The sequence below is a fragment of the Arachis hypogaea genome, chromosome 13, assembly GCF_003086295.3.
Source record: "Arachis hypogaea cultivar Tifrunner chromosome 13, arahy.Tifrunner.gnm2.J5K5, whole genome shotgun sequence".
In the NCBI taxonomy this organism is placed as follows: domain Eukaryota; kingdom Viridiplantae; phylum Streptophyta; class Magnoliopsida; order Fabales; family Fabaceae; genus Arachis; species Arachis hypogaea.
In genome coordinates, this window is record NC_092048.1 from 16,471,209 (window position 1) to 16,494,296 (window position 23,088).

General features: G+C 32.6%; 3 protein-coding genes across 3 annotated transcripts; all 3 read left to right on the forward strand.

The window, feature by feature from the left end:
* Positions 1 to 5,120: 5,120 nt before the first annotated feature.
* LOC112737467 (protein FAF-like, chloroplastic) lies at positions 5,121 to 7,703 on the forward strand. Its single transcript, XM_025787383.3, has 2 exons — positions 5,121 to 5,436; positions 5,641 to 7,703. Exon 2 carries the CDS (start codon positions 5,691 to 5,693, stop codon positions 7,329 to 7,331), a length of 1,641 nt encoding a protein of 546 aa, XP_025643168.1. The 5' UTR covers positions 5,121 to 5,436; positions 5,641 to 5,690; the 3' UTR covers positions 7,332 to 7,703.
* Positions 7,704 to 15,022: 7,319 nt separating this feature from the next.
* Positions 15,023 to 15,814, forward strand: LOC140177460 (uncharacterized). The gene has a single exon (XM_072210570.1). The coding sequence runs from the start codon at positions 15,023 to 15,025 to the stop codon at positions 15,812 to 15,814; it is 792 nt and encodes a 263-aa protein (XP_072066671.1).
* A 3,130-nt stretch (positions 15,815 to 18,944) lies between these two features.
* LOC112737468 (uncharacterized) lies at positions 18,945 to 22,913 on the forward strand. The gene is made up of 9 exons (XM_025787384.3): positions 18,945 to 19,359; positions 19,914 to 20,004; positions 20,083 to 20,143; positions 20,291 to 20,368; positions 20,988 to 21,061; positions 21,315 to 21,428; positions 21,625 to 21,732; positions 22,098 to 22,136; positions 22,235 to 22,913. The coding sequence occupies exons 1-9, from the start codon at positions 19,265 to 19,267 to the stop codon at positions 22,319 to 22,321; spliced, it is 747 nt and encodes a 248-aa protein (XP_025643169.1). The 5' UTR covers positions 18,945 to 19,264; the 3' UTR covers positions 22,322 to 22,913.
* Positions 22,914 to 23,088: the final 175 nt, after the last annotated feature.

Genomic DNA, 23,088 nt, shown 5'->3' on the forward strand with positions numbered 1-23,088 from the left:
TATATTCTCAGTAAGTTATTAATTAGTAGTGGACAGCTACATGAAAGTGACTTATAAATTGCATCAATATAATGTTCATATCAATGGGGCGTGTGCACGCAGTGGGGACATGCAATCACTACAATTTTATTTAAAAGCTAATTAGCCCTGGCTCTACATGTTACGTTAGGTTAGCATTATTTTTCACATTTTTACTTGGATATATATCTTATAGTTAGATACAAAAGATATTTACTGTATAATTTTATTTATATATATATATATATATTGATTATTATTATGAAAGTTATGATGATTACATAATTTTAGAAATATTTAAAAAATATTATTAAAATTAAAATTATATTTTTTATTATTTAATAATAATTTTTATTTTTTTTAAATTAAAAAATATTTCTAAAAACTAAAAAAGTGTGACCTTAATTTTAGTAATATTATTTAGATATTCTCAAAATTTTATAGTTACCACAATATATATATATATATATATATATATATATATATATATATATATATATATATATATATATATATATATATATATATATATATATATAACTGTTCCTATGTGGATACTTGGGGTTGACGCCGAGTTATTATCTTTGATGCCGATCTATGAATTTTGGGATAGTTCGAGCTTTTCGCCTAGAGAGATGTCCAATCATGCAGAGTATGAATAAGGAAAAAGGGGGGAGTGTGCACTTCGAAGTTTAAGTTAGTATTGAGAATTCAATATGTGTCCTTGGGGTAGAATGTCATACCTTTATATGTGAAACAAAGTAGGTCGGTTATACTTTTGTTGGTCGTCGGTATTGAAGAGCAGTTATTAGAATGTTAGGTCGGACATTTCACTTTTAGAAGGCAGTCCGTTGAGCTGAAATGTAATGCTTTAGTTTATGCCGAGTTATGATCTATAATGTCGAGTTATGGTCCATAAAGCTGAGTTATGGTCCATAATGCCGAATTATGGTATTTGATGCCGAGTTATGACATCGGTTTAGTAACGGTCGGATCATAGTCTCAAGCTTAGCCTGAGAATTATGTTTAATGAAGTAGGTTGAGCTTTTTAATGAACAAGTCAGTCGATGAGTTGGTGCTTAACTTGACATTTGACGTGGCCTTAGAGCCCCCGTTCAAAATGCTTTGTTAAATAGTTAATAAAGTAATATTAACAAGAGAGAGAAACTGGTGCGTATACTTATTAATGACGTGCATCTTCCCAATGCACATCATTTTTCTTGGGGCAGTTGAAGTGACGGTTTAGATGTATTTCTTCGGATCACCTAACCCATCATAGGGGGTTAGGGTGGTTGGCAGAGTAAACCTTTGGGACAACACGAAGTTCATCACCTCGGCCGTGAATAGCCCAGGAGAGTTTTCTAGGTTGTCATCCTCGTCTTCTGGCCGAACTTCCTCATTGTGCTCAGGTTGCTCTTCTTCCTACCGAGCAGTTTCGGAAACATGCGTCGGCCCTGACTGATGCTCGGCTTCTTCTGTTCGTTCTTGTCGATCATTGTTATTTTCGATCCGGGTATTATTCAGATTAGCAATTTGATTTGCCATTCTTTGGTTCTCTTCGGCCATACGCTAGTTGGCTTGCCATAACTCGGTCACCATCTGAAGAAGTTCAGATGGCGTAGGTGGAAGTTGCTCAGCCATGGCTCCAGGCGAGAACGTCGAGGTCGATGATATAAAGAAAGAATTATATTCTCAACCCACGGTGGGCGCCAATTGTTCCTGTGTGGATACCTGGAGGGGAGCTCAGCTACTGAGGTCGACGCCGAGTTGTTATCTTCGATGCCGATCTATGAACCTTGGGATAGTCCGAACTTTCCGCCTAAGGAGATGTCTAATCGTGCAGAGTATGAATAAGGAAAAAGGGGGAGTGTACCTGCAAAGGCACTCCGAAACTTAAGTTAGTATTGAGAATTCAATATGTGTCCTTGGGGTAGAATGTCATACCTTTATATGTGAAGCAAAGTAGGTCAGTTATACTTTTGTTGGTTGTCGGTATTGAAAAGCAGTTATTAGAATGTTAGGTCGGACGTTTCACTTTTAGAAGGCAATCCGTTAAATTGAAATGTAACGCTTTATGTCGAGTTATGGTCCATAATGCCGAATTATGATGTTTGATGCTGAGTTATGACATCAGTCTAGTAACGGTCAGATCAATAATCAATATTTTTAATTTAAAATTAAAATATTTACCATTTTAATTAATTTTTATATATTATTATCCATCATATTTAATAAATAAAAAAGGTGAATTCTAAAACTTATTAGAAGGCCTACAACCAAAACTAAAAGATTAAAATTATAAATCTACAATAAAATTAAAAATTAGTAGCCAATAGTTGTGGTGGCAAATTTGTACCCTAGCAAAAATATAAGGGATTAATATTTTTTTATATTTAAATTAATAGTAGTCAATTTTTTTTATTAAAAATATTACTTTTTTAACATTTTCTTATTCTTAGAGGACAAAGATTCAAGTACAGTGATCTAAGATTTAGATATTCTAAATTTTAAATTTTATTTTAGAGAATAAAGTATAATTTCTCATCATTTATTTTATAGGTGGAACAAAAAAAATGAGAGAAAAATTATTTAAAAATAAGAAATCACATTTTATCCTCTAAAATAAAAACTCAAAATTTAAAAGGTACAAATTTAGTGACCTATATTATTTTTCAATTATGCAATTAATATTAGACTAAAAAATATTGAAGAACAACTGATAGATCAACGCAAAATCAAATAGTAGTTACCGATGAGGTATTATGACTTATTCTGGATTTCTGGCACCCATTAATATAACATCATTAACTCACAATTAATAATATAGTTATGACTACACATGCATTCAGTTGAAACACAATTAGCTAGACGAATCCCATCTCAATCTCTAATAATCAACTTGCATATATCATGCATTAAGTTTGATTTAATTATATTAATCCGAGCTTCAATTTAGAACCCGTTCTTGCATGGTTTATTAGGAGAGTTTAAATCTAAACTAATTTAAATAAAATTATTTTTTTAATTCAATTCAAACTGAAAATTAATTAAAACAATACTAATTAATTTAAATTAAATTAGATTTTATTTAAATTAATATATAACAAATTGTATGGAGCAAAGACCGTACCTTTAGTTATGTAGAATACTAATAGGATACAAATATATTATTTATTAATTTATTATCAATAATAATTAATTATTATATTTTAGACACATATATAAAGAGATATATCTAGAAAATATATTTATAAAAATATTTTTATTAAACATAATTATAAAAAAGACATTTTTATTAGACACATTTACAAAAATATTTTTATTAAACATAATTATAAATAAAAATTGGCAGAAATTAGCTGTTGGTAACACAGCGAAATTATACTAATATTATATGTAGAGTTAAAAAAAAAATATGTGTGTAAGGTGGGAGGACCATACCCTTTAGTTATGTCAGTACAATACTCGTATCTTAGTCAGAGTACAGCTGAATGGATTGTTACAATCAAGTGTGGTATCTACTATCTAGGACCGCGCTTCATGTCATGTGATTCAAAACAAAAGAGTTATCCTATTTCTTATTAATTTTAAATAAAAAATAATACAATAACATAAAACTTATTAAAAAAAATATAACATAAAAATGATAAAAGTTTATATTTACAGTGTACTTACACATACTCCACAAAAATTCTATCTTATTTCTATCCTTACTTATTAGTAATAAATTATAAATTTTATTCTTATTTTATTAAAACATCATCATAATAACAAAGATATTATTATGTTAGAAAACATCAATTTTTGTTTATTTTTTTCTTTTTAAATTTCTCAACTAGTTAAGGCTGCTTTCTCCATACTCTCCTCAATAGTTTTATATTGATGGCATCCTTCCCACTTGCTATAAACTAAAATTTATCTTTAAAAGAAATGAAATTAATTCCAAACAAATAACTTTTCTATCATAGAATTCTATGTTAATACCCAATATATAGAAATATTAGAAATAACAATAGAAAATAAATAATTTCAATTTACTTTATCTCCAAAAATTTATATTTTATTGATATTTAATTATTTTAATTTTTAAATTGAATATTTATATTTAATCAAAATTAAATTTAAAAATTCATAAAAAGAAAAAAATAGTAAATTCCTGAATAATACTCCATATCATATTCTAAGAATTTTTAGTTAGACACTTCAATTCTTTACAAATTTAAATTACCAAGTCAATTTTAAAATTTTTATTTTATTAGACAAATCAGTTTTTCATATTAGATGGTTAGTTTATATAGTAAAATTAATGTAAAAATTTTAAAAATTATTAGGAACTATTATGTTTTTATAAAATAACAATAGAGATTGATTTATTTAACTTTTTATCAAAATATGATGAAAAATTAATACGTCTAATAAAATAAAAAATTAAAAATTAATTTGATAATTAAATTTTGTTAAAAGCTAAAGAATAAAGTATCGTTTTTGTCCTCCAATATTTGGAGTAAGTCCTATTTGTATCCCTAAAATTTAAATCGTCCTATTTGTATCGCTAACGTTTATAAAAGTAATTCAATGTTATCCTGCCGTTAATTATACTAACAGATCAGATTGTATTTTTCAATTATTCTCACTTAGATGTATTTATTCTCAATTCGATATCATTTGAATGTGTTCAATTTTAATATTGTACCCACTATTTGTGTTGAAGTTCAATTATGTCCCTAAAAAGGTGAATTATATAAATATTGTAGGGATTAATTTTAACTTTTGATGATCTATTATTCGGAGTAGATCATCAATTCTATTCTAGACATTTATATTCTAACTTTAAGAAGAGATTTTTAGAACTTCAACTAAAGTTCATGTATTCAAAACTAAATTATCCAACTAAAACTTCTTTGATTTACTATATGACTCCAAATCCTTTCTAATTAGTGGATAATAAATATATATTAAGTCTCTCTCATATTCAAAAAGGTTATAAAAAAATAACTATGTAAAACAAAAAACCAACTTAATAGATAAACATATTATCATTTTCAGAATCCATGAAACGAACCTTTGTCCATAAAACCACATATTCATTGAAACTGTGAACAATATTTAATGGAGTTTATTTTCATTTATTTATTTATTTATATTTTTGGCCGTGGTGCGTAGTTGGGGCCCACTGAACATGGTTCTTAGAAGCTTTTTGGCCCCCTACAAATACCCTCATCCCCCATTCTCCATTGCCATCAAACCACACCCATTCCTCTCAAAACACACACATACATACACTACTATACACACTCTTCATCATCTTCCATATCTTACTTAACCCACACCAACAAAATTAAAACACAAAAATACTTCATAGCACTCCAAAGTGGTCTCTTTGTAGAGCCCTTGGGTGCTTTTTAGTTGCCTCATCAGGTAATTAATTTAATCAAATTTCAATTATTTCACCAAATTTTTATATTATTTCTTTCGTTTTCTTTTAACCAATAGTATCCCACATGCATGCACCTGACAAAATTTGCTTTGTAACTTGAAATTTGAATTTCTCTAGGACATGCACCAATTAATTTGTTTATTATTATTTATTATTTATTCTAAATTCTGATTACTTGTGTGCAGCTAAGTGAGGTTCTTCTTTTCCTTAACCTTTGGGTTATTGAAGAGAGTGTATGATGAGCAACATGATCCAAAATCAAAGCATGCTACCACCATTGATGAAGATAGAAGAAGATGAAAGCATGGTGAAGCTGAAGCAAGGCATAGTCACCATTTTAACACCCTCCTCTGCTTCTTCCTTAAGGAGGACACTCTCTGCTGACATGTCCTCCAAGAAATGGATGCATGATCTTCAACAACAACAACAAGAGGAAAAAGATAACCAAGATTCCTTCAAGATGAAGAAGATCGCTTCGTCGGAGGAGCTCACGCAACACCTTCCCAATAATTCATATTCTTCTTCTTCTTCTTCTGACGAAGGAGAAGAAGAGGAGGAGGAAGCAGAAAGGGAGAGGCTCGCCATTTGGAGCTCGATCCTTAAGAACAAGAAAGAGGAGCAAGAGAAATCCAGGGGAGGGTTCGACACATGGGGATCAATCATGTCCATGAAAAGCGACAGCGACGGCAACAGCAACAACAAGAACAATCAGAGCCTTGAAATGACGAAATCGTTGCCGGTGAGTGTGACGGTTACACCTTATGTTCATCCTCTTGTGAAGAGATCGAAGAGCTCTCTCAGTGATAAGAGCCTTGAAATCTGCACTGAGAGTCTTGGATCAGAGACTGGCTCTGATTCCTTGCTCTTCTCTTCTTCATCTTCTTCTTCTCCTTCTTTCCCTTCAGGGGAATCAGAGAAGGTAGTGAAAGAATCAGAACAAGAACAAGAACAAGAACAAGAACAAGAACAAGAAGAGAACATCCATGCTGCTGCAATAACAAAGAGTAAGTTGTTATCGCATCCAAGGTGTTTTCCTCCACCACTTCCTTCACTTTCTTTCCGTGGTTGCAATAAGAACAAGGAAGATTCTTCTTCTTCTTCCTCTTCACTGCACATGAAGCCGCACCGTGACAATGGAAGGTTGGTTCTTCAAGCTGTGTCACTCCCTTCAAACAACAACTTCAACGCTCAACGCCAAGACGGTCGTCTCGTCCTCACTTTCGCCAATGATCAGGAAGTTCCCGAAGTCGAAGAAGAGGAGAATTATGATGATGAAGGTATGGAGGAAGAGGAGGAGTTTGAAGAAGAAGAAGAAGAAGATGAAGAAGAAGAAGAAGAAGAAGAAGAAGAGGAGGAGGAAAGTGAAGTTGTTATGGAGAAGAAAGCGCCATTAATGTCAAGTGGGATTACTACTACTACCACTACTACTATTAATAGTGGCGGTGGTAATCTTCATAGGCTAACATTGATGATGAACAACAACAGCAACAACAACAACAAAACAATTGGGTTGGTGAATAGAAACATGAATCCAAATTGGTCAGACAAGTTCAACAAGAAAGGGATGAACATGAATTTGGAGGATGTGAATGTTAGTGTTGTTGCAAGGTTGATTCCTTCATCACCAGGATCAGCAACATCACCACCACCACCTTCTTCTTTCAATCTCAATGCCTATGAATACTTTTGGAAGACACCAAAACCTTCTTCTAAGCTTCCAAACAACAACAGCAACAACAACAACAATGAGCAACACCAACAGTTGCTGGTGCTAAGAGCCAAGAATGGTGACTACTTGGTTCACAATTTCAAGGGCTGCAAGGATTCTAGAAGGTCCTTGCTCTTCTGGGAACCTTATTGCATTGCCACTTCCTGAGAGAAAGAGACACTCCAATTGCATAAAAAGAAAACTTAACAGATTAATTATTAATAGTCATTTTGTTCTCATCATCATCATCCAATCACTACAAAAAAGAGTGAACCTCCCAAACATTTATCTGAGGTATATAACATAAGCCTCCACCACTTTGCTAATTCCATTTTCTTCTTATACACGTTTATTACTCCATCCTTTTATCTCAGTCTAGCTCCACTCATTCATGGAGCTTTAGTCAAATAAGAGAGAAAGTGAGAGGTTTAATATAGTGAGAGAGATTGATACTCCTTTGTCTTGTAAGATCAGAGAAATTAATGACATGAACAGTTTGTTATATACACATAATAATAATAATACATTACATTATTACTAGTATTATTGTTTTTATTATTACATTATATGAAAAATGTAATCTTAGGTCATCATTGACTTGGTAGGGTGTCTTGTCCTGCTTCTAAAATCTAAATTATATCATGGTTTCCATAACTTCTATAACTTTTGATATAAATTGAAGCCAATGGAGTTCCAATAGGGGTCTTGTCCTGCTTAATTGTTGGTCTTATTTTTCGGGAACAACATGATCACTTGCTTGATTTGTTTTGCCCCTCCCTAAGTTTTGCTTTAAGACAAGTAACTAATTCATCATGTTCAACCAATGAAACTAAAAAGATGAAAGGAATATATATCTATTGGTTATAGTAGTAGTACATATATATATGCTTTTGTGAGTATGTCATTCACATTCTCAATTATTACAAACTAATAATTGTTTGCCTCATATATCGTACCAGAAATAACAGTGATAGTAATGCACCGTCTGAATTAATAAATATTAAGTAAGATAAATTTTAATTGTTTTTAGTTAATTTTTTTTGTTATTAAATATTTTTATATCAGTTAATACTTGTCCATGCATTCCTGTATTGTTATATTTATTTATTTTTTCCTCTACTTTTTGTCACTATCGCTTTCATCCCGAAATAATAACAAATATCAATAGTCATTAACTTAATAATTATTTTGTCTCAAGAAATTAGAATGAAGAGGTCACAAAACAAAACTTCTAGCAAGTGCCAATACAAGTGAATAAAAAGCGGTTAGAGGCTTAGAGCGCCATGTGTCTAGCAACATCATAAACTCATTTGATATGATATATGATATGATTAAATATTAAGGGTTAATTTGGATTAGTTTTTTTTTAAATATTTATTTTTTTAAATTTTATTAAAAGATAATTTGTATTTGGATAGAAAATATAAGAAGTGTTTAATAGATAATTTATTAAAGTTTTCTTATTTTTTAAAAAACAAATATATTATTTGTTTAAAAAAATTGTATCTAAATACCTATTAATTTATTAATTATATAGAAATACTTAAGAAAAAAGGGAATCCAAATGCTATGTTCTGTAGAAGTACAATCTAAAGGATGAATGGATGATGACAGCATCATCAACTTTAACCGAAATGTATTTAAGCTGCCTTTTTATGTAGGTGGGGAATGTGGGGAATATAAAATTAGAATTTAATTTTGTCAGATAATTTAAAATGTTTTATATCATCGTTCAACTATATTCATTTTTTTAGATAATTATTTATGTGATTAATTTAAAAAGTAATTATTTTTATTTATATGATATTATGTAATTAGATGCACGTGATTTAAAAATTATTTTACATTGAAGTGTATTAAAATTAAATTTATAAAATTAAAAAAATTAAAGAATACAAAACTGGGTGGCAGAAATAATTAAATAAATGACTAATTAAAATGGAACTGGATGTGATTTTGGTTTCAAATATGTTGCAAATGGTATTTGGATATTTGCATGATTCACATGTCACTTGATCGAACGACTTTTGGTATTAACCTTCAGTTTGTTATCTTATCTACATCTTCTTTCTTCTCTGATTGGGGCCCTAGAAGAAGGAACCTTTCCTTTATTTACCTTGTCTTTTATGTCCATGAACCCAATACCTTACACTATTGCGTGCACCAGCAGCAGTGAGATTATAGGTTAGTTTTCGTTATAAAATAATTTTTCCATGCATTCTAGATCAGAAGACTTTGACTTAGACTTTGAACATTGTTATTGTTAAATTTTGCCATAATTTGATATAGGTTATACATACCTACTTTCTTAGCTTCTAATGTAATAATCAAAAGAAACATGCATGACCATTCTTTGGAGAGTTAAATACTTCAAAGTTTTCATTTCCTTTCTCTTGCTTTTGATGCAAACTTAGTGGCATAATTTTCTTAAAAAGATGTTTTGCAGTTTTTTTTAATGATTTTATTTTTACTAGAAAATTTCTTTTAAACATGTCAAAATTTTAAAAATAAAAATAAATTTTTTTTTTCAATAGAACAATGACACTCAAGCAACACCATTTTCAATGTGTTATGGTGATCTTTTTCTTTTTTGTTTTTCAAAAATAACTATAGTTGTGTACATGTAAAATATTTTTTTCTTATACTATTCAATTCAAAAAATAATTTGGATGTGACCCAAAGATAACTAAATCAAAATTTCATAGCCCAACAAAATCAATCTTCCAATGATGAACTAATTTGACTCTCAATTTATAGATTTTTATAGTTTGACCTCATTTTTTATTAAAATCCATGTTAATTATAATAATTTTGGATAATGTCAATTTTTCGATTAAATCCCTAGAAATCCATTATTCAATCAAATTTTTTTGTTGTTTACATAAAAATTTGTAATATAGGTTGATCTATTAGATATATTTATTACTGTAATTAAAAAAAAATTAATATAGGGACGTTATTATAAACCTTTTAAAATATAAAATAAAATATTATTTTTGTCTCTAACATTTGAGGTAACTCTTAAAATTGTCCCTAATATTTAAATTTTTCTATTTAAGTCCTAGTCTTACTACATATCCAAACATTTTTGGCAATAAAGTCCAACCAAATTGGTCAAATTCTAACAAAAATTAGTTTTATTAGTGAGAGGGTGAATATACGTTTCAACTATCCCCACTAACATGAACGTTCATATCTCACGTTCCCCCTCTTCTTCCTTCTTCTTCTCCTTCTTTTTCGCGTTCCTCATCCTTCTTTTTCGCGTTCTTTTTTTTTCTTTGCGTGTTTCCTCCTCATCGTCATTCTTTTATTGTTATTGTTGTTACTATTTTTTTTTCTTTTTCTCCTCCTCTTCTTGGTAATTTTGTAACATTATGTGTTTCTTTTTCTTTGTTTAATTTTTTTTATTCTTGTTAAGAGAGTAAAACAAGAAGAATCATGAAAAGGTAAAATAAGAAAGAGAAGATGAAGAAAAAAAGAGGAAGAAGAAGAAGAAGACGAGGAAGAGGAGGAGGAGTTTTGAGTTTTACAGAATTTATTAAGAAATAACACCGAAATTTTTTAACTGTTACACAGAAGTTTCTTAATTTTGATACTGAAATTTTTTAACCGTGACACAAGTATTATGAGCAACATATTGATAACTTTTCTGGAATTAAAATTTACATGAATGTGTTTTTGTAGTTGATTGAGACTTGTGTGCTTGTTCTAAATTGAGTTTGTTTGTATATTATTATCATTAAATAATTTTGGTGCATTCTAAATTTAAATAAGGCGCATTTGATCTTATTGACTTGGATTTGGTGTAATTAGTTCATGCAAGATAATTGTAGTATTTTTGGTGTCATTTAAGCCATATTGATGACTTTTCTGGACTTAAAATTTACATGCATGTATTTTTGGTAGATGATTAAATCTAGTTTGTGTGTTTGTTTTGAATTGAGTTTGCTTGTGTGTTGTCATTATTAAGTAATTTCAGTGCATTCTGGATTTAAGTAAGGTGTACTTAGTCTGTATACTTGTTCTAAACTGAGTTTGTTTGTGTCACTATCATTAAGTAATTTTAGTGCATTCTCAATTTAAATAAGATACACTTAGTCTCCTTGACTTGGATTTGGTATAATTAATTCATGCAAAATAATTGTAATGTTTATGGTGCCATTTAGCATACAAAAACATAGGGTTCAACTCATATACAAAATTAGTATACTGAGTATCAACTATTCACAAACTACATTAATAAAAAAAATTAATCAAACTTTGTCGAGTTGATTCGATTCAGAACAATAATTCAATTTGTTCTGGTTTAACTGATCTAAACTTGCATCATACATTATTTTCAAAAATAAAACTATTATATGCATAAGAAAAAGACAAAAATAATGACAATAACAATAACGATAACAATGATAATGATGACGATGTAGGAGGAAGAAGAGGAGGAGCAGGAAAAGGAAAAGGAAGGAAGAGATCTAAAAAATTCGAAGAGATCTAAAAAATTCAAAGAGAAAAGAAAGGGGAGGAGGAGGATGACGACGAGGAGATGAAGGTGGTGGTGGTAACGACGAATATAATGAAAGAGAAATATGAGAAAAAACGAGGAGGAGTAGAAGAAGAAGCAGCAGCAGCAGGGGAAGGTGTAAGGAGGAGGAAGAAGAAGAAGAGTGTGCGCGCGTGATGTAAAAAACTGTTATAACAACTTGGTTGGATTTGGTTAAGTATTTTATTCGGTTATAGTGCTTTATTGTTTAAGTCCCTAACGTATCAAAATTGGTTCAATATTGTCCTGTCGTTAGAGATTTATCAACTTATCAACAGAATTGACGGTTAGATAAAATTGAGATGATTTTTAAAATATTAGAGACTTAAATAGGACAAAAACGTTGGGGACGAAAATAATATATTACTATTAGAAGAATTACTAAATCAAGTAAGATAAAAATAAATTTTAACGGAATAAATTGCATTACGAATTTAAGATTTTTACTCATTATAAAATACTTGTAGAATGACTAGGAGTAAACTTTCAGAAAAAAAATGAATACGATACATATATAATAAAGTATAAATTATACATTTTTGTCTCTAATGTATATCCAACTTCTTTAATGTTTAATTTAAATATATTTTATTTTTAAATTTTGAAATAAATTTTAATTTTATCCTTTAATAATATCTTTTTTTTTACGGTACATAATTATTCAATTATTTTTTAATGACATCAAAATAAATTACTCTTAGTTATATTATTTTCATTTTAAGTAAATTTATTTTTCTTAATTTTACTCTTAAAGATTTTTACTCATAATGAAATATTCATAGAATGACTAGTACATAAATTTATAAAAACAAGAACATGATTACATCTACAATAAAATATAAATTATATCTTTTTATCTCTAATATACCAAAATTTTTTAATGTTTAATTTACTTAAATTTTATTTTTAATTTTAAATAAATTTTAATTTATCCTTTAATAATGTCATTTTTTTATGATAGATAATTATTCAATTATTTTTTTTGTTGCATCTAAATAAATTTTAATCATATTTCTTTCATTCTAAATAAATTTATTTTTTAATTTTATTCTTAATCACATTACTTTCATTCTAAGTAATTTATTTTTGACTAAGAGCAAAATTTTAAAAAAATTAAATAATTATTTATCGTTAAAAAATTAAAATTATTGAAAAAAATTAAAATTTATTTAAAAGTTAGAAATAAAATTTAAGTAAATTAAACATTAAAAAAGTTTGATATATTAAAAAATAAAAAGTATAATTTATATTTTATATATGCTATGTTTTTTTTCTTTCTCAAAATTTTATATACCAATAATTCTACAGGTATAAGTATGTAATTTATTCTATTAAAATTTATTATAAATTTATTTGATTTAATAATTCTTCTAAATATAATGTATTATTTTGTTTTTCAAAATTTTTATCCTATATAAATTTCTAATGTTTCGAAATCATCTCAATTTTATTCTACCATTAATTTTGTTAACAGATTACTAATAATTGGACAGTATTAAAAATTTGAAACGTTAAAACTTAAATAATATAATTTAAATATTAGAAACAATTTTAAAACTATCCCACTAGTTTAAAAAAAATTAATATGAATTTTGAAATGGAGAGGGGAGAGAGCGGGGGAGAGTCTTTGAGGGTGGCACATAGCGAGGCAGCCGGCCATGCCGGCGAGAGCAATAATGGGGAGAGTGGAGGTGGGCATGCATCAGGTGAAAAGGAGGGAATTAAAGAAGACAATAACAAGATTCAAGGTCAGCGGATATCGTTCAGAGATAAAGTTGTGGGTGCTTCAATAAGGAGAGCTTTGGAGGTTGCTGATTCTCTTGATGGGGATAAGATGGCTACAGTAGTTGGTAAGTAAGGCGATTCAGAGATACCGACTGTGACGTTCACTGAAGAAGCAAAGGAGATATTGGCAGAGCCCTACAAAGATGCCATCGTGATCAAAGTTCTTGGAAAAAAATTTAGCTATACGGCGATCACGCACAGGCTTAAAGGAGTCTGGAGAACCAAAAAAGGATATGAGGTACTAGATGTCAGTTTTGGCTATTTCTTAGTCAAATTTGATCTCTTGGAGGATAGAGAAAAAGTTCTCCTTAGAGGACCGTGGATGATTACTGGTAGTTATGTTGCAGTTAAACCTTGGAGTTCTTCATTCAGACCTTGTGAAAATAATTTTGGGTCTACCATGGTTTGGATAAGAATAACAGGTTTAAACATTAACTATTATCAAGAGAGAGCCATGAAAATGATTGCGTCAGCTGTTGGTAAACCGATCCGCATCGACCTAGCCACCAAGTCTGCGGAGAGGGGAAAGTATGCAAGAGCATGTGTGCAAATTAACTTAGGACTTCTGAATTTAATTTGTGAAAAATGTAGCTGCTTTGGGCATGTAATAAGAGAATATGCAAAAGAGAACAACAATGGCATTGGGAAGGAAACCATGGTGAAGGAGAAAAATTTGCCGTCACTGTTTTCGGTGGATAACAACGAGAAAACGGTAGAAGGTAGTCAAATTCCAGTAAAAAATCAAAATTCAACTTTTGAATTTGGAATTAATGCCAAATCAATTCCAATTATGGAGAAGCATGGAGCAGCGGATCTTGTGCATGATAATTTACAAGAATCACGCATGGATAATGATACTCAAGCAAAAGAGGGTGAATGGGTTACAGTTAGTAGAAAATGCAAGAAAAAAGTGGATAAAGGCCCTAATGTGGTGCCAAAAAAAGCCAATGTAGCAATATGCTCCAATTTGGTGAGTAAGAAATTTTCTTTTGGGTCTAATAAAATGCATGCTGGATCCTCATCAAATGCAAAGGTGAAGTCTTTATCAAATGCAAAGGTGGAGCCTAAGGAAAAGAAAGATCCTCCATCCACGCTTGGCTCTTTGGGAACAACTCAGGTGGCTTTCAAGGATCAGAGTACTCCTTTTTTTAAAGTAGGGCACAAAAGACAGCGTCTTATTTCGCTTCAAAACTCACCTACTGAAGCATTGTCAACAGATTCTCGAGTACAAAAAGAGCTTGATAAAGCTAGTGCAACAACAAACTTGGAGAACCAACCTCAACAAAAGAATGATGGTTCTGCGACGCAAGTCCACCAGAAGACAATTGGAGACAGGGGTCCATCAACGTGAGGTAGAATGATTATAAATTCCAATTATTTAATTTATTTGTATGGATTGTGACTATTTAAATATTATTAGTTGGAATGTAAGGGGGCGTCAAATAAGATGTCTCGGGTGCACTGTAAGGAGTTAGTACGAAAATTTTAACCAACTTTTTTTATTTTGGTGGAAACTCATATTGGGTTTGAAACTATGAAAGAATTTTGGGGGAGATTAGGCTATTATCCTGTAGGGATTGTAGATGTTGTTGGACATAAGGGAGGAATTTGGTTCCTCTCTGCTAATTTAAAATTTTTTTGTAAAATTCTTTGTGCTATGAATCAATGTGTAACTTTGGAAATTGATGGTGGTGGGCGAAGATGGATTTGCAGTGTGGTTTATGGTAGCCCTCAAGCCACTAATAGAGTAGAATTATGGAGTCATCTGCTTGATATTGGTTTGTGCATTCAAGACCCATGGGTGGTAGTTGGGGATTTCAATTATATTTTGAGTGTTCATGAGGTGAAGGGAGGTAATTACTATTCGACTCGCAGTAGTGTCTTTGCAAGTACTCTAGATTCTTGTGGTCTTTTTGATCTGACAACCTCTGGAAGACGGTTTACTTGGTTCTGTAAAATTCAAGAAAACAAAGAAATTGCAAAGAGATTGGATAGAGCTTGCTGTACTGCAGAATGGCGTCTTCTTTTTCCAGAAGCTTTTGTTGAAGTTCTCAGCCGTTCCCACTCTGATCATTGTCCCCTACTTATCCGATGTCAAGGAGTTCCTATCAAGAAAGGAAACCGGCCTTTTAGATTCCAAGCAGCATGGGCAACGCATCCTGAGTACAAGGCCATTGTTCAGAAATCTTGGAATAGTACAGACTTTGGCATCCATAGGAAGTTGTTGGGGGTTCAAGAAGCTTCGTTGGAATTCAACTCTACGGTCTTCGGCAATATTTTTATTAAAAAGAGGGAATTGGAGGCTTATTTGAATTGTATTCAATGAAAATGGAAGCTGATGATGATCCGATTTTGAAGCACAAAGAGGAAGAATTGAGAGCTGAGTATAATCTAGTTTTGGCCCAGGAAGAATTGCTTTGGTACCAGAAGTCAAGAGATCAATGGGTTTGGTATGGTGATAGAAATACTAGCTTTTTCCATATGCAAACCATCATTAGAAGAAAATCTAACAAGGTTCATGGGTTGCTGGTCAGTGATGGGTCCTGGTCTGATGATCCGGAAGTTTTGCAAAGAGAGGTTGTTCATTTTTTCAAAAATATTTTTTGCTCTACTGAGCCTGTTGAGGTTAATTGTATGGGAGAAATTCCTATGCCATCTCTTAGCCAGGATGCTTGTGATAATTTATCTAAACCAATAACAATGTTGGAGGTTAAAGAAGCTCTAGATAATATGAGCTCGTTCAAAGCTCCTGGGCCGGATGGTTTTCAAGTTTTTTCTTCAAAGAATATTGGGATGTGGTGGGTCATGAGGTGTAGCGTACTGTTCAGAAAGCGTTCTTAGGGGAGACTTTAAGCCATTCTTTGTTGGAAACTTTGATTGTTCTTATCCCTAAATGCGACCCTTCAACTAGATTGAAGGATTTTCGGCCAATAAGCCTTTGTAATGTAATTTATAAACTAGTGACTAAAGTGCTGGTTAATAGATTATGACCTTTTTTGGATGAGATTGTTAGCCCAACTCAGGGAGGGTTTATACATAGTAGAGGAGCGCCTGATAATATTATTGTGGCCCAAGAAGTTCTTCACTTTCTTAAGCGGACAAAGTCTAGAAAAGGATTTATGGCTTTTAAGATTGATTTAGAAAAGGCTTATGATAGAGTTGATTGGAATTTTCTTGAGCACACTCTTGAATCTTTTGGCTTTTCTTCTCTAATTATTCGACTTGTAATGAATTGTGTTCAGACTTCAAATCTTTCCATCCTTTGGTATGGGAATAGATTGGACAGCTTTCAACCTCGCAGAGGGCTTAGGCAAGGAGATCCAATTTCTCCTTATTTATTTGTTTTGTGCATGGAGAGATTGGCGTGATTCATTTCCAAACAAGTTGACGAGGGTATTTGGGATGGTGTGGCTGTTTCTAGAGGAGGACCTAGAGTTTCTCACTTGATGTTTGCAGATGACCTCCTCCTTTTTTGTAAAGCGAAGAAAAATCAAGTTCAGAATGTTGTGCACACCTTGGAGTTGTTCTGCAAAGCTTCAGGTATGAAGGTTAACATTGAAAAATCTAAAGCTATTTGTTCTAGAAATATCTCTAATATAAGAAAGGAAATATTGTCTGGTGTTTCTCATATTCCTTTTACTAGTGACCTAGGCAAATACTTGGGGGTGAACCTTAATCATCCTCGAGCTGCTAGGTCTATTTTTTCGGACTCTTTAGAGAAGATCAAGAATAGGCTGGCTAGTTGGAAAGGTCGGCTCCTTAACAGAGCAGGCAGGCTTTGCTTAATTAAATCTGTTGTTTCTTCTCTTCCTATTTATTAGATGCAAGTGACTCTTTTTCCTACTTCGCTTTGTCAAAAGATTGATTCTGTGCTTAGACAATTCTTGTGGAAGGGAAAGGTGGGGGAGCGTTGCTTAAATTATGTCAAGTGGAGCAAAGTTGTCACTCCAAGAAAATATGGAGGCTTGGGAATTAGAGATACCCAGTGTGTAAATTTTGCTTTATTAGGAAAGCTTGTTTAGCAATTACTGCATAATTATGATAAGCTTTGGGTAAGAATTATGTTGCCAAAATATTTATCTGGGAGGTCTTGTTTTTCACCCAATTTTTCTAATAATGTTTCAAGCACTTGGCGAGCGATTTATAAGACAATAGAAAAGCTTCGTGATGGTTTTGATTGGTGTACAGGCAGGATGTCTCAATCCTTTTGGTATCATGCTTGGCGACCATGTGGAACGCTAGCTCCTTTGGTTCTTTTTGTGCACATATCTGATTCTCACTTGAAGCTAGAAGATGTCTGGTACCATGGACATTGGCGGTGGGATATTCTTTGCACAATGATTCCGGAATAAGTTAAACTTGATTTGATGCTCTTTGATCCTATCAAGCAGGCAGGAGATAAAACAGGTTGGTTTTGGACAAACTCAAATACTCTCACCTACTCGACTAAAAGCGGGTATGAATGGCTATTGAAGAAGAAATTTGGCTGGAACGATAATGAAAATTGGCTTTGGCTTTGGCGCTTGAGAATACCGGAGAAGATAAAGTGTCTGCTCTGGCTTTGTCTCAACAACGGAGTTCCCACAGCTAGTTACCAGTTTCAAAGAGGTCTTGCTACTTCTGATTTTTGTCAGCGATGTTATCTTGCTCTAGAGGATATTAACCACTGCTTTAGGACTTGCCAAAAAGCTCGTCAGATTTGGATTAGCTTAAATTTGGAAATGACCGCTGAGGACTCTAGTTTGGATTTTGTGTCTTGGATTCGTTCTAACCTCAACAAAAATGAGTTTCTCTTTGTAGCGGCCTTTTGGTGGATTTGGAGGGATAGGAACAATGACATCTTCCATCAAGATGATCCATGGAGTAAGGAAAAAATTGTTCACTTAGTTCAACATGCTGCTCGCGATTTCTCTAAGGTTGTTACCAACCAAAAACATATTATTCCTTCCTCTTTGCAATATAACTGGGAACCACCTCCAATGAATGTCTGTAAAGTGAACTGCGATGCAAGCATTTTTGAAAATGGGCAATTAGCTGGCTTTGGATGTATTATTAGAGACAACATGGGAATTTGGATGAAAGGTTGTTCTGCCAGTATACCTCTTTCTAGTGTTCTCTCTTGTGAGTTTCATGCTATTTGGAGAGGCCTTGTTATGACTTGGGATTGCGAGTGTAAAGAGGTCATATGTGAAACTGATAATCTTGATGCGTTTCTTCTTGTTTTACGAGGCACAACCAGCATGATTACGAATGACTCTGATCTGCTTGACAAAATCAAAGAGATGTTTTAGCGCAATTGGACAGCTACTTTAGTGCTCATCCAGCGTACAGCAAACAGAGCGGCTGATTTAATGGCTAAGACTGCTGGCTGCTGCTTTAAACAAGCAGGTGTACTTAGAGTGGTTACAACTTCATAATAATTTAAACATTATTATTAGAGAGAAGTGCTACTCTTTTTTTTAGATGTTTTTTCTTTATATTATGGTCAGTCACAAAAAAAAATTGATATTTTACTCTATAAAATATATAACAAATACAAAACGAGGATAAAAAGCGGGATTAGCTATAAATAGAATACAAAACTAAAATCAAAGCACGTTGTCGTCGGCATCCCTAGATCCTGATTTCTGCAGCGTCTTGGGCTTGGAATTGGAAATGTCGTAAACGCCGCATTTGGTTGTCGTTTCGACAAAGAGAAAGAAAGAGGGTTATCGAGTCAGAGTCCAATTTTGGGGAGCGATTGGAAATTTGGAATAATCATTCTATCAATCGAGAAATGGAAGAGACGAGCTCCACCGTCGACGACGATTTTCTTCTCAAAGCTTTCTTCGCCGAAGTCAGCGAGGTTGAGAGAGATAACGAAGTCCTCAGGTCTCTCTCTCTCTCTCTCTCTCTCTCTCTCTCTCTCTGTTGCAATGGAGGTTACTTCTGTTAGGGTTTCTTTTTATTTATATATATATATAATTTTTTTCGTTTGCAGTTATTTGTATAGTTTCTAATTTGAGGTTATTAGGTTTAGCTTCATGAGCTGCGACGTTTACATTTGTATGCAGAATTTTGAAATTTTGCGTTGTTTGATTCAATTCGGTGTTTTTTCCTCTCATTGTTGAATTGTGGTGGGGAGTGATGTGATTTTAAGTGAGAGTGTTGATGTTATTGTGAACAACAAGCCAAGTTGTAGCGTTTTGGTTATGGTTATGAATGTGTTGTTATTGAGATGGAAAAAAAAAGGTGACAGGCATAAGTTTGTGATTATGAGAGGGGTAATGTTGACTGCAAGCATAAGTATTACTTATTTTGGAGTTTCAATTTCTAGGTTTATGCTTATGTTATTGCTAGTTTCATTTGTATGAGGTTCTACCGTTCTACATACACTCTGTTGATCAACATTTTAGCTGACTTAATTGTTATGTTTTTCCCCACAGGATTTTGTCTTGCTTTAAGCTAAATCCATTTGAGTATCTGAACCTACCATTTGATTCATCGATTGATGATGTGAAAAAGAAATACCGTAAGGTAAATTCTTTCAATGCAAGGGATAATTTTGACTGTTCCATGGACATCTTATAATGATTTTTTGTTGTTTTGTTGTAGTTGTCATTGATGGTTCACCCTGACAAGTGTAACCATCCACAGGCAAAGGAGGCTTTTGGAGGTATGTATGTGCATGCTCTGTTATTGTTTCTGCAGTTGACGTATTCTGATAGTGGATATCGATTATTATTATAAGTTTCATGGCTAGATGGCTCTTGTGAAAAGTGTGCATTTTTTAATGTTTGATGGGCTATTCTCTTGTCTGCAGCACTAGCCAAAGCTCAGCAATTATTACTTGATCAAAATGAAAGAGATTACCTTCTTAGCCAAATTAATTCAGCAAAAGGTCAGCATAAATTAGTTTGTTTTAGTTGGCTCCTAGTATATGTTGACTTTTAATGTTGCAAATTCTTTTCATGAAGGATCATCATGGACTCCAAGAGTAGCGATTTTGGATTACTTAGTTTACTATCTTCATAGCTAGACCAAACTCTGTCTTCTTTATTTATTTTTCAATTTGGTTCAATGTTTAAAGGTAATTCTGGACAATTTTTGCTGAGTACTGATGTGGTTCACTTCTCTATTTTAAGATTTATGGCGGGTGTCTGTTCCATGTACTTCCGCACATGTCTGTATTGACATTGTTGAAGAGCTAATGCAATGTATTTGGGGCCCTCTCCCTGTTTCTCTGTGTTTTGTCCCTTGTTTGAAGCATGAAAACCCCAAATTTGTGACATTTGCTGCGCATGTGTCCTTCTTCATTGCTTTTATACCAAAAAGAAAAAATTGATTCATTATTTATTCTTTTCTTCTCATATTTACTCATTTATTTACCCCCCCCCCCCCTCTTTTTTTTTTCTCTCTCTCTCCATCTCTAATTCTCTATGATGAAGAAATGCCTTTGTTAGAAAGTTGGTGCACAATTCATAAAGAAATCATCTTTTTCCCATGTATGTCACCTGCAGAAGAACTTAGAGCCAAGAGGAAGAAGCAGTTGAAGAAAGATACAGCATCGAAAATTAAGTCTTTGGTTGAAGAGGTAGGTGCAGTTTTACTAGATGATCCCCTCTGGCTACAACCTATATTTTGGAGTATCCACTCTGTGTGTGGTGTGTATCTATTTGTCTGTGTTTGTTTCTCAGTGCCATTATACTCTTTAGATGCATTAGTGATGAAACTATCATATGTTAATATTGTAAAACCGGCATGTCATGAATATTAAATGGAACAATAGTATCTTTGACTTTCTAAAAGACCAATAGTTTTATGTCTCTTTTTTCTCTGCATCACAGGGAAAATATGACCAGCAATATGAAAAATCAGAGGAGTTCCAGCAAGAGCTGAAAATGAAGGTTCGTGAGCTATTAACAGAACAAGAATGGAGGAGACGAAAAATGCAAATGAGGGTATGTTCTAAAATCTCCCACCAAAAGAAAAAATGTTCACCAACTAAAACACCAAATGTGTGATTTGGGGAAGTGTCAGTGATAACTGTGAAAATGTGATCATCGTGTGACTGCTTACCTATGCAAATTTGTCTTGGAGATTATATTCACAAGTATTTCATGTTTTGTGATCTCAAGTTTATTCATGATCATGTAGATATCAGAGGAGGAAGGCAGATTAAAAAAGGATGAAGAGGAACAAAAAGAGATGTGGAAAAGAAAGCGTGAACATGAGGAAGAGTGGGAAGGAACGAGAGAAAAGAGGGTTAGTTTGCTATGATTTCATCTTTGGCCTTCATTTTATACATCAATCAGCTGTTTCTGTTCCTGTTTGTCTGTGCCTGTGTGGGTTAGTGCTAGTTTGGATTTACTGCTGATGCATAAGTAATAAAAAAAATGTGAAAAGAGGATACACCACTGAAACCTGAGTGTTTTTTTTTTTTTTTTTTTTGAGCTTGTCCTATCCCTGAACTACTCGTTAGGAAACCATGCATGAGTCCCGTATGTGCTGTGAGAGTCTGATAACTTTATAACTGGACAAGCTTCTTGCACCTTCTTCTGCATCCTAGTAACATGTAAGATTTTCACTAGCTCCAGGGACAAATTAACACAATTAATTTCTCGTATCAGGTGTCAAGTTGGAGAGATTTTATGAAGGGTGGAAAGAAGGTGAGATATTAAACTTCTGATTGTCACATAAGTGAATATTCCATTGATACACCATGAAGAAAATAAGTGACAATTTGCTTGAATTTATTGGCATGCAGACTAAGAAAGGAGAAATTCGCCCCCCAAAGCTCAAGACGGAAGATCCCAACAAATCCTATGTTCAGAGACCGGTTAAGAGAGGTTAGGTCTGCCATTATGTTTGGAGGACTCAATTGGTAGTCAATCTAATTACGGAGTCAAGAGGATTCATGCATATGCTGCCCTCTGCATGGACTATCTGTAAGCCTGTAGGAGTGTTCATTGTTGTGCTCATTGGAAACATCTTGAATTCAGTGTGCATCCCCTCAATCCCCTCAGCTGAATGAAATCCCATTCTGGGATTTGCACCTTCATGGTACGTGTATAGGTTCTATGCCATAATTAATTAATTTGGGGGAAGTAATCATTCATATCGAAACCTGTAAATGTTATTTGAAGCCCAAAATGAAAGGATAATTGAACAAAAGAAAATATAGGCCATGTCTTGATAGTTGTCTTGACTGTCTTGGTACATTAGTGAATCAGATGCATTGATTTATGACTCTACCAAAAAAGTCAAAATGATTTATCCATATGGAATGCAGGTAAAACTTACTTTACTCGTATCTTGTTAGATGAAATGTTAGGAGAAAGTATTAGTTTTCTGGTGTAATCTTGACAGATGAAACGTTTTAGGTCACATAAACATGTATACTTTGTTTCTGAATATATTTGATAATGTTGATATTTTAGTCAAAATGAAAATCTCACTCATCCATTTTATCTTAGACGAGTGTGTGTGCCAACTAGCTTGGACATGAATTCTAGAATGTTACTTTCATCCATACCTCACGGTGGAAGCTTTTTACCTTTTTTTCCCCTTGTAGTCTCTACATATTACCTTCTCTTAATGTTGACCCGGCGATTATTTTCA

Bases quoted from the DNA above. Each gene is read 5' to 3' on its own strand.
- LOC112737467 (XM_025787383.3), top strand. From the start codon at position 5,691: ATGATGAGCAACATGATCCAAAATCAAAGCATGCTACCACCATTGATG.
- LOC140177460 (XM_072210570.1), top strand. From the start codon at position 15,023: ATGAAAGAATTTTGGGGGAGATTAGGCTATTATCCTGTAGGGATTGTA.
- LOC112737468 (XM_025787384.3), top strand. From the start codon at position 19,265: ATGGAAGAGACGAGCTCCACCGTCGACGACGATTTTCTTCTCAAAGCT. The intron at 21,429-21,624 runs GTATGTTCTAAA...ATGATCATGTAG, and splicing joins GACGAAAAATGCAAATGAGG to ATATCAGAGGAGGAAGGCAG. The intron at 22,137-22,234 runs GTGAGATATTAA...ATTGGCATGCAG, and splicing joins TTATGAAGGGTGGAAAGAAG to ACTAAGAAAGGAGAAATTCG.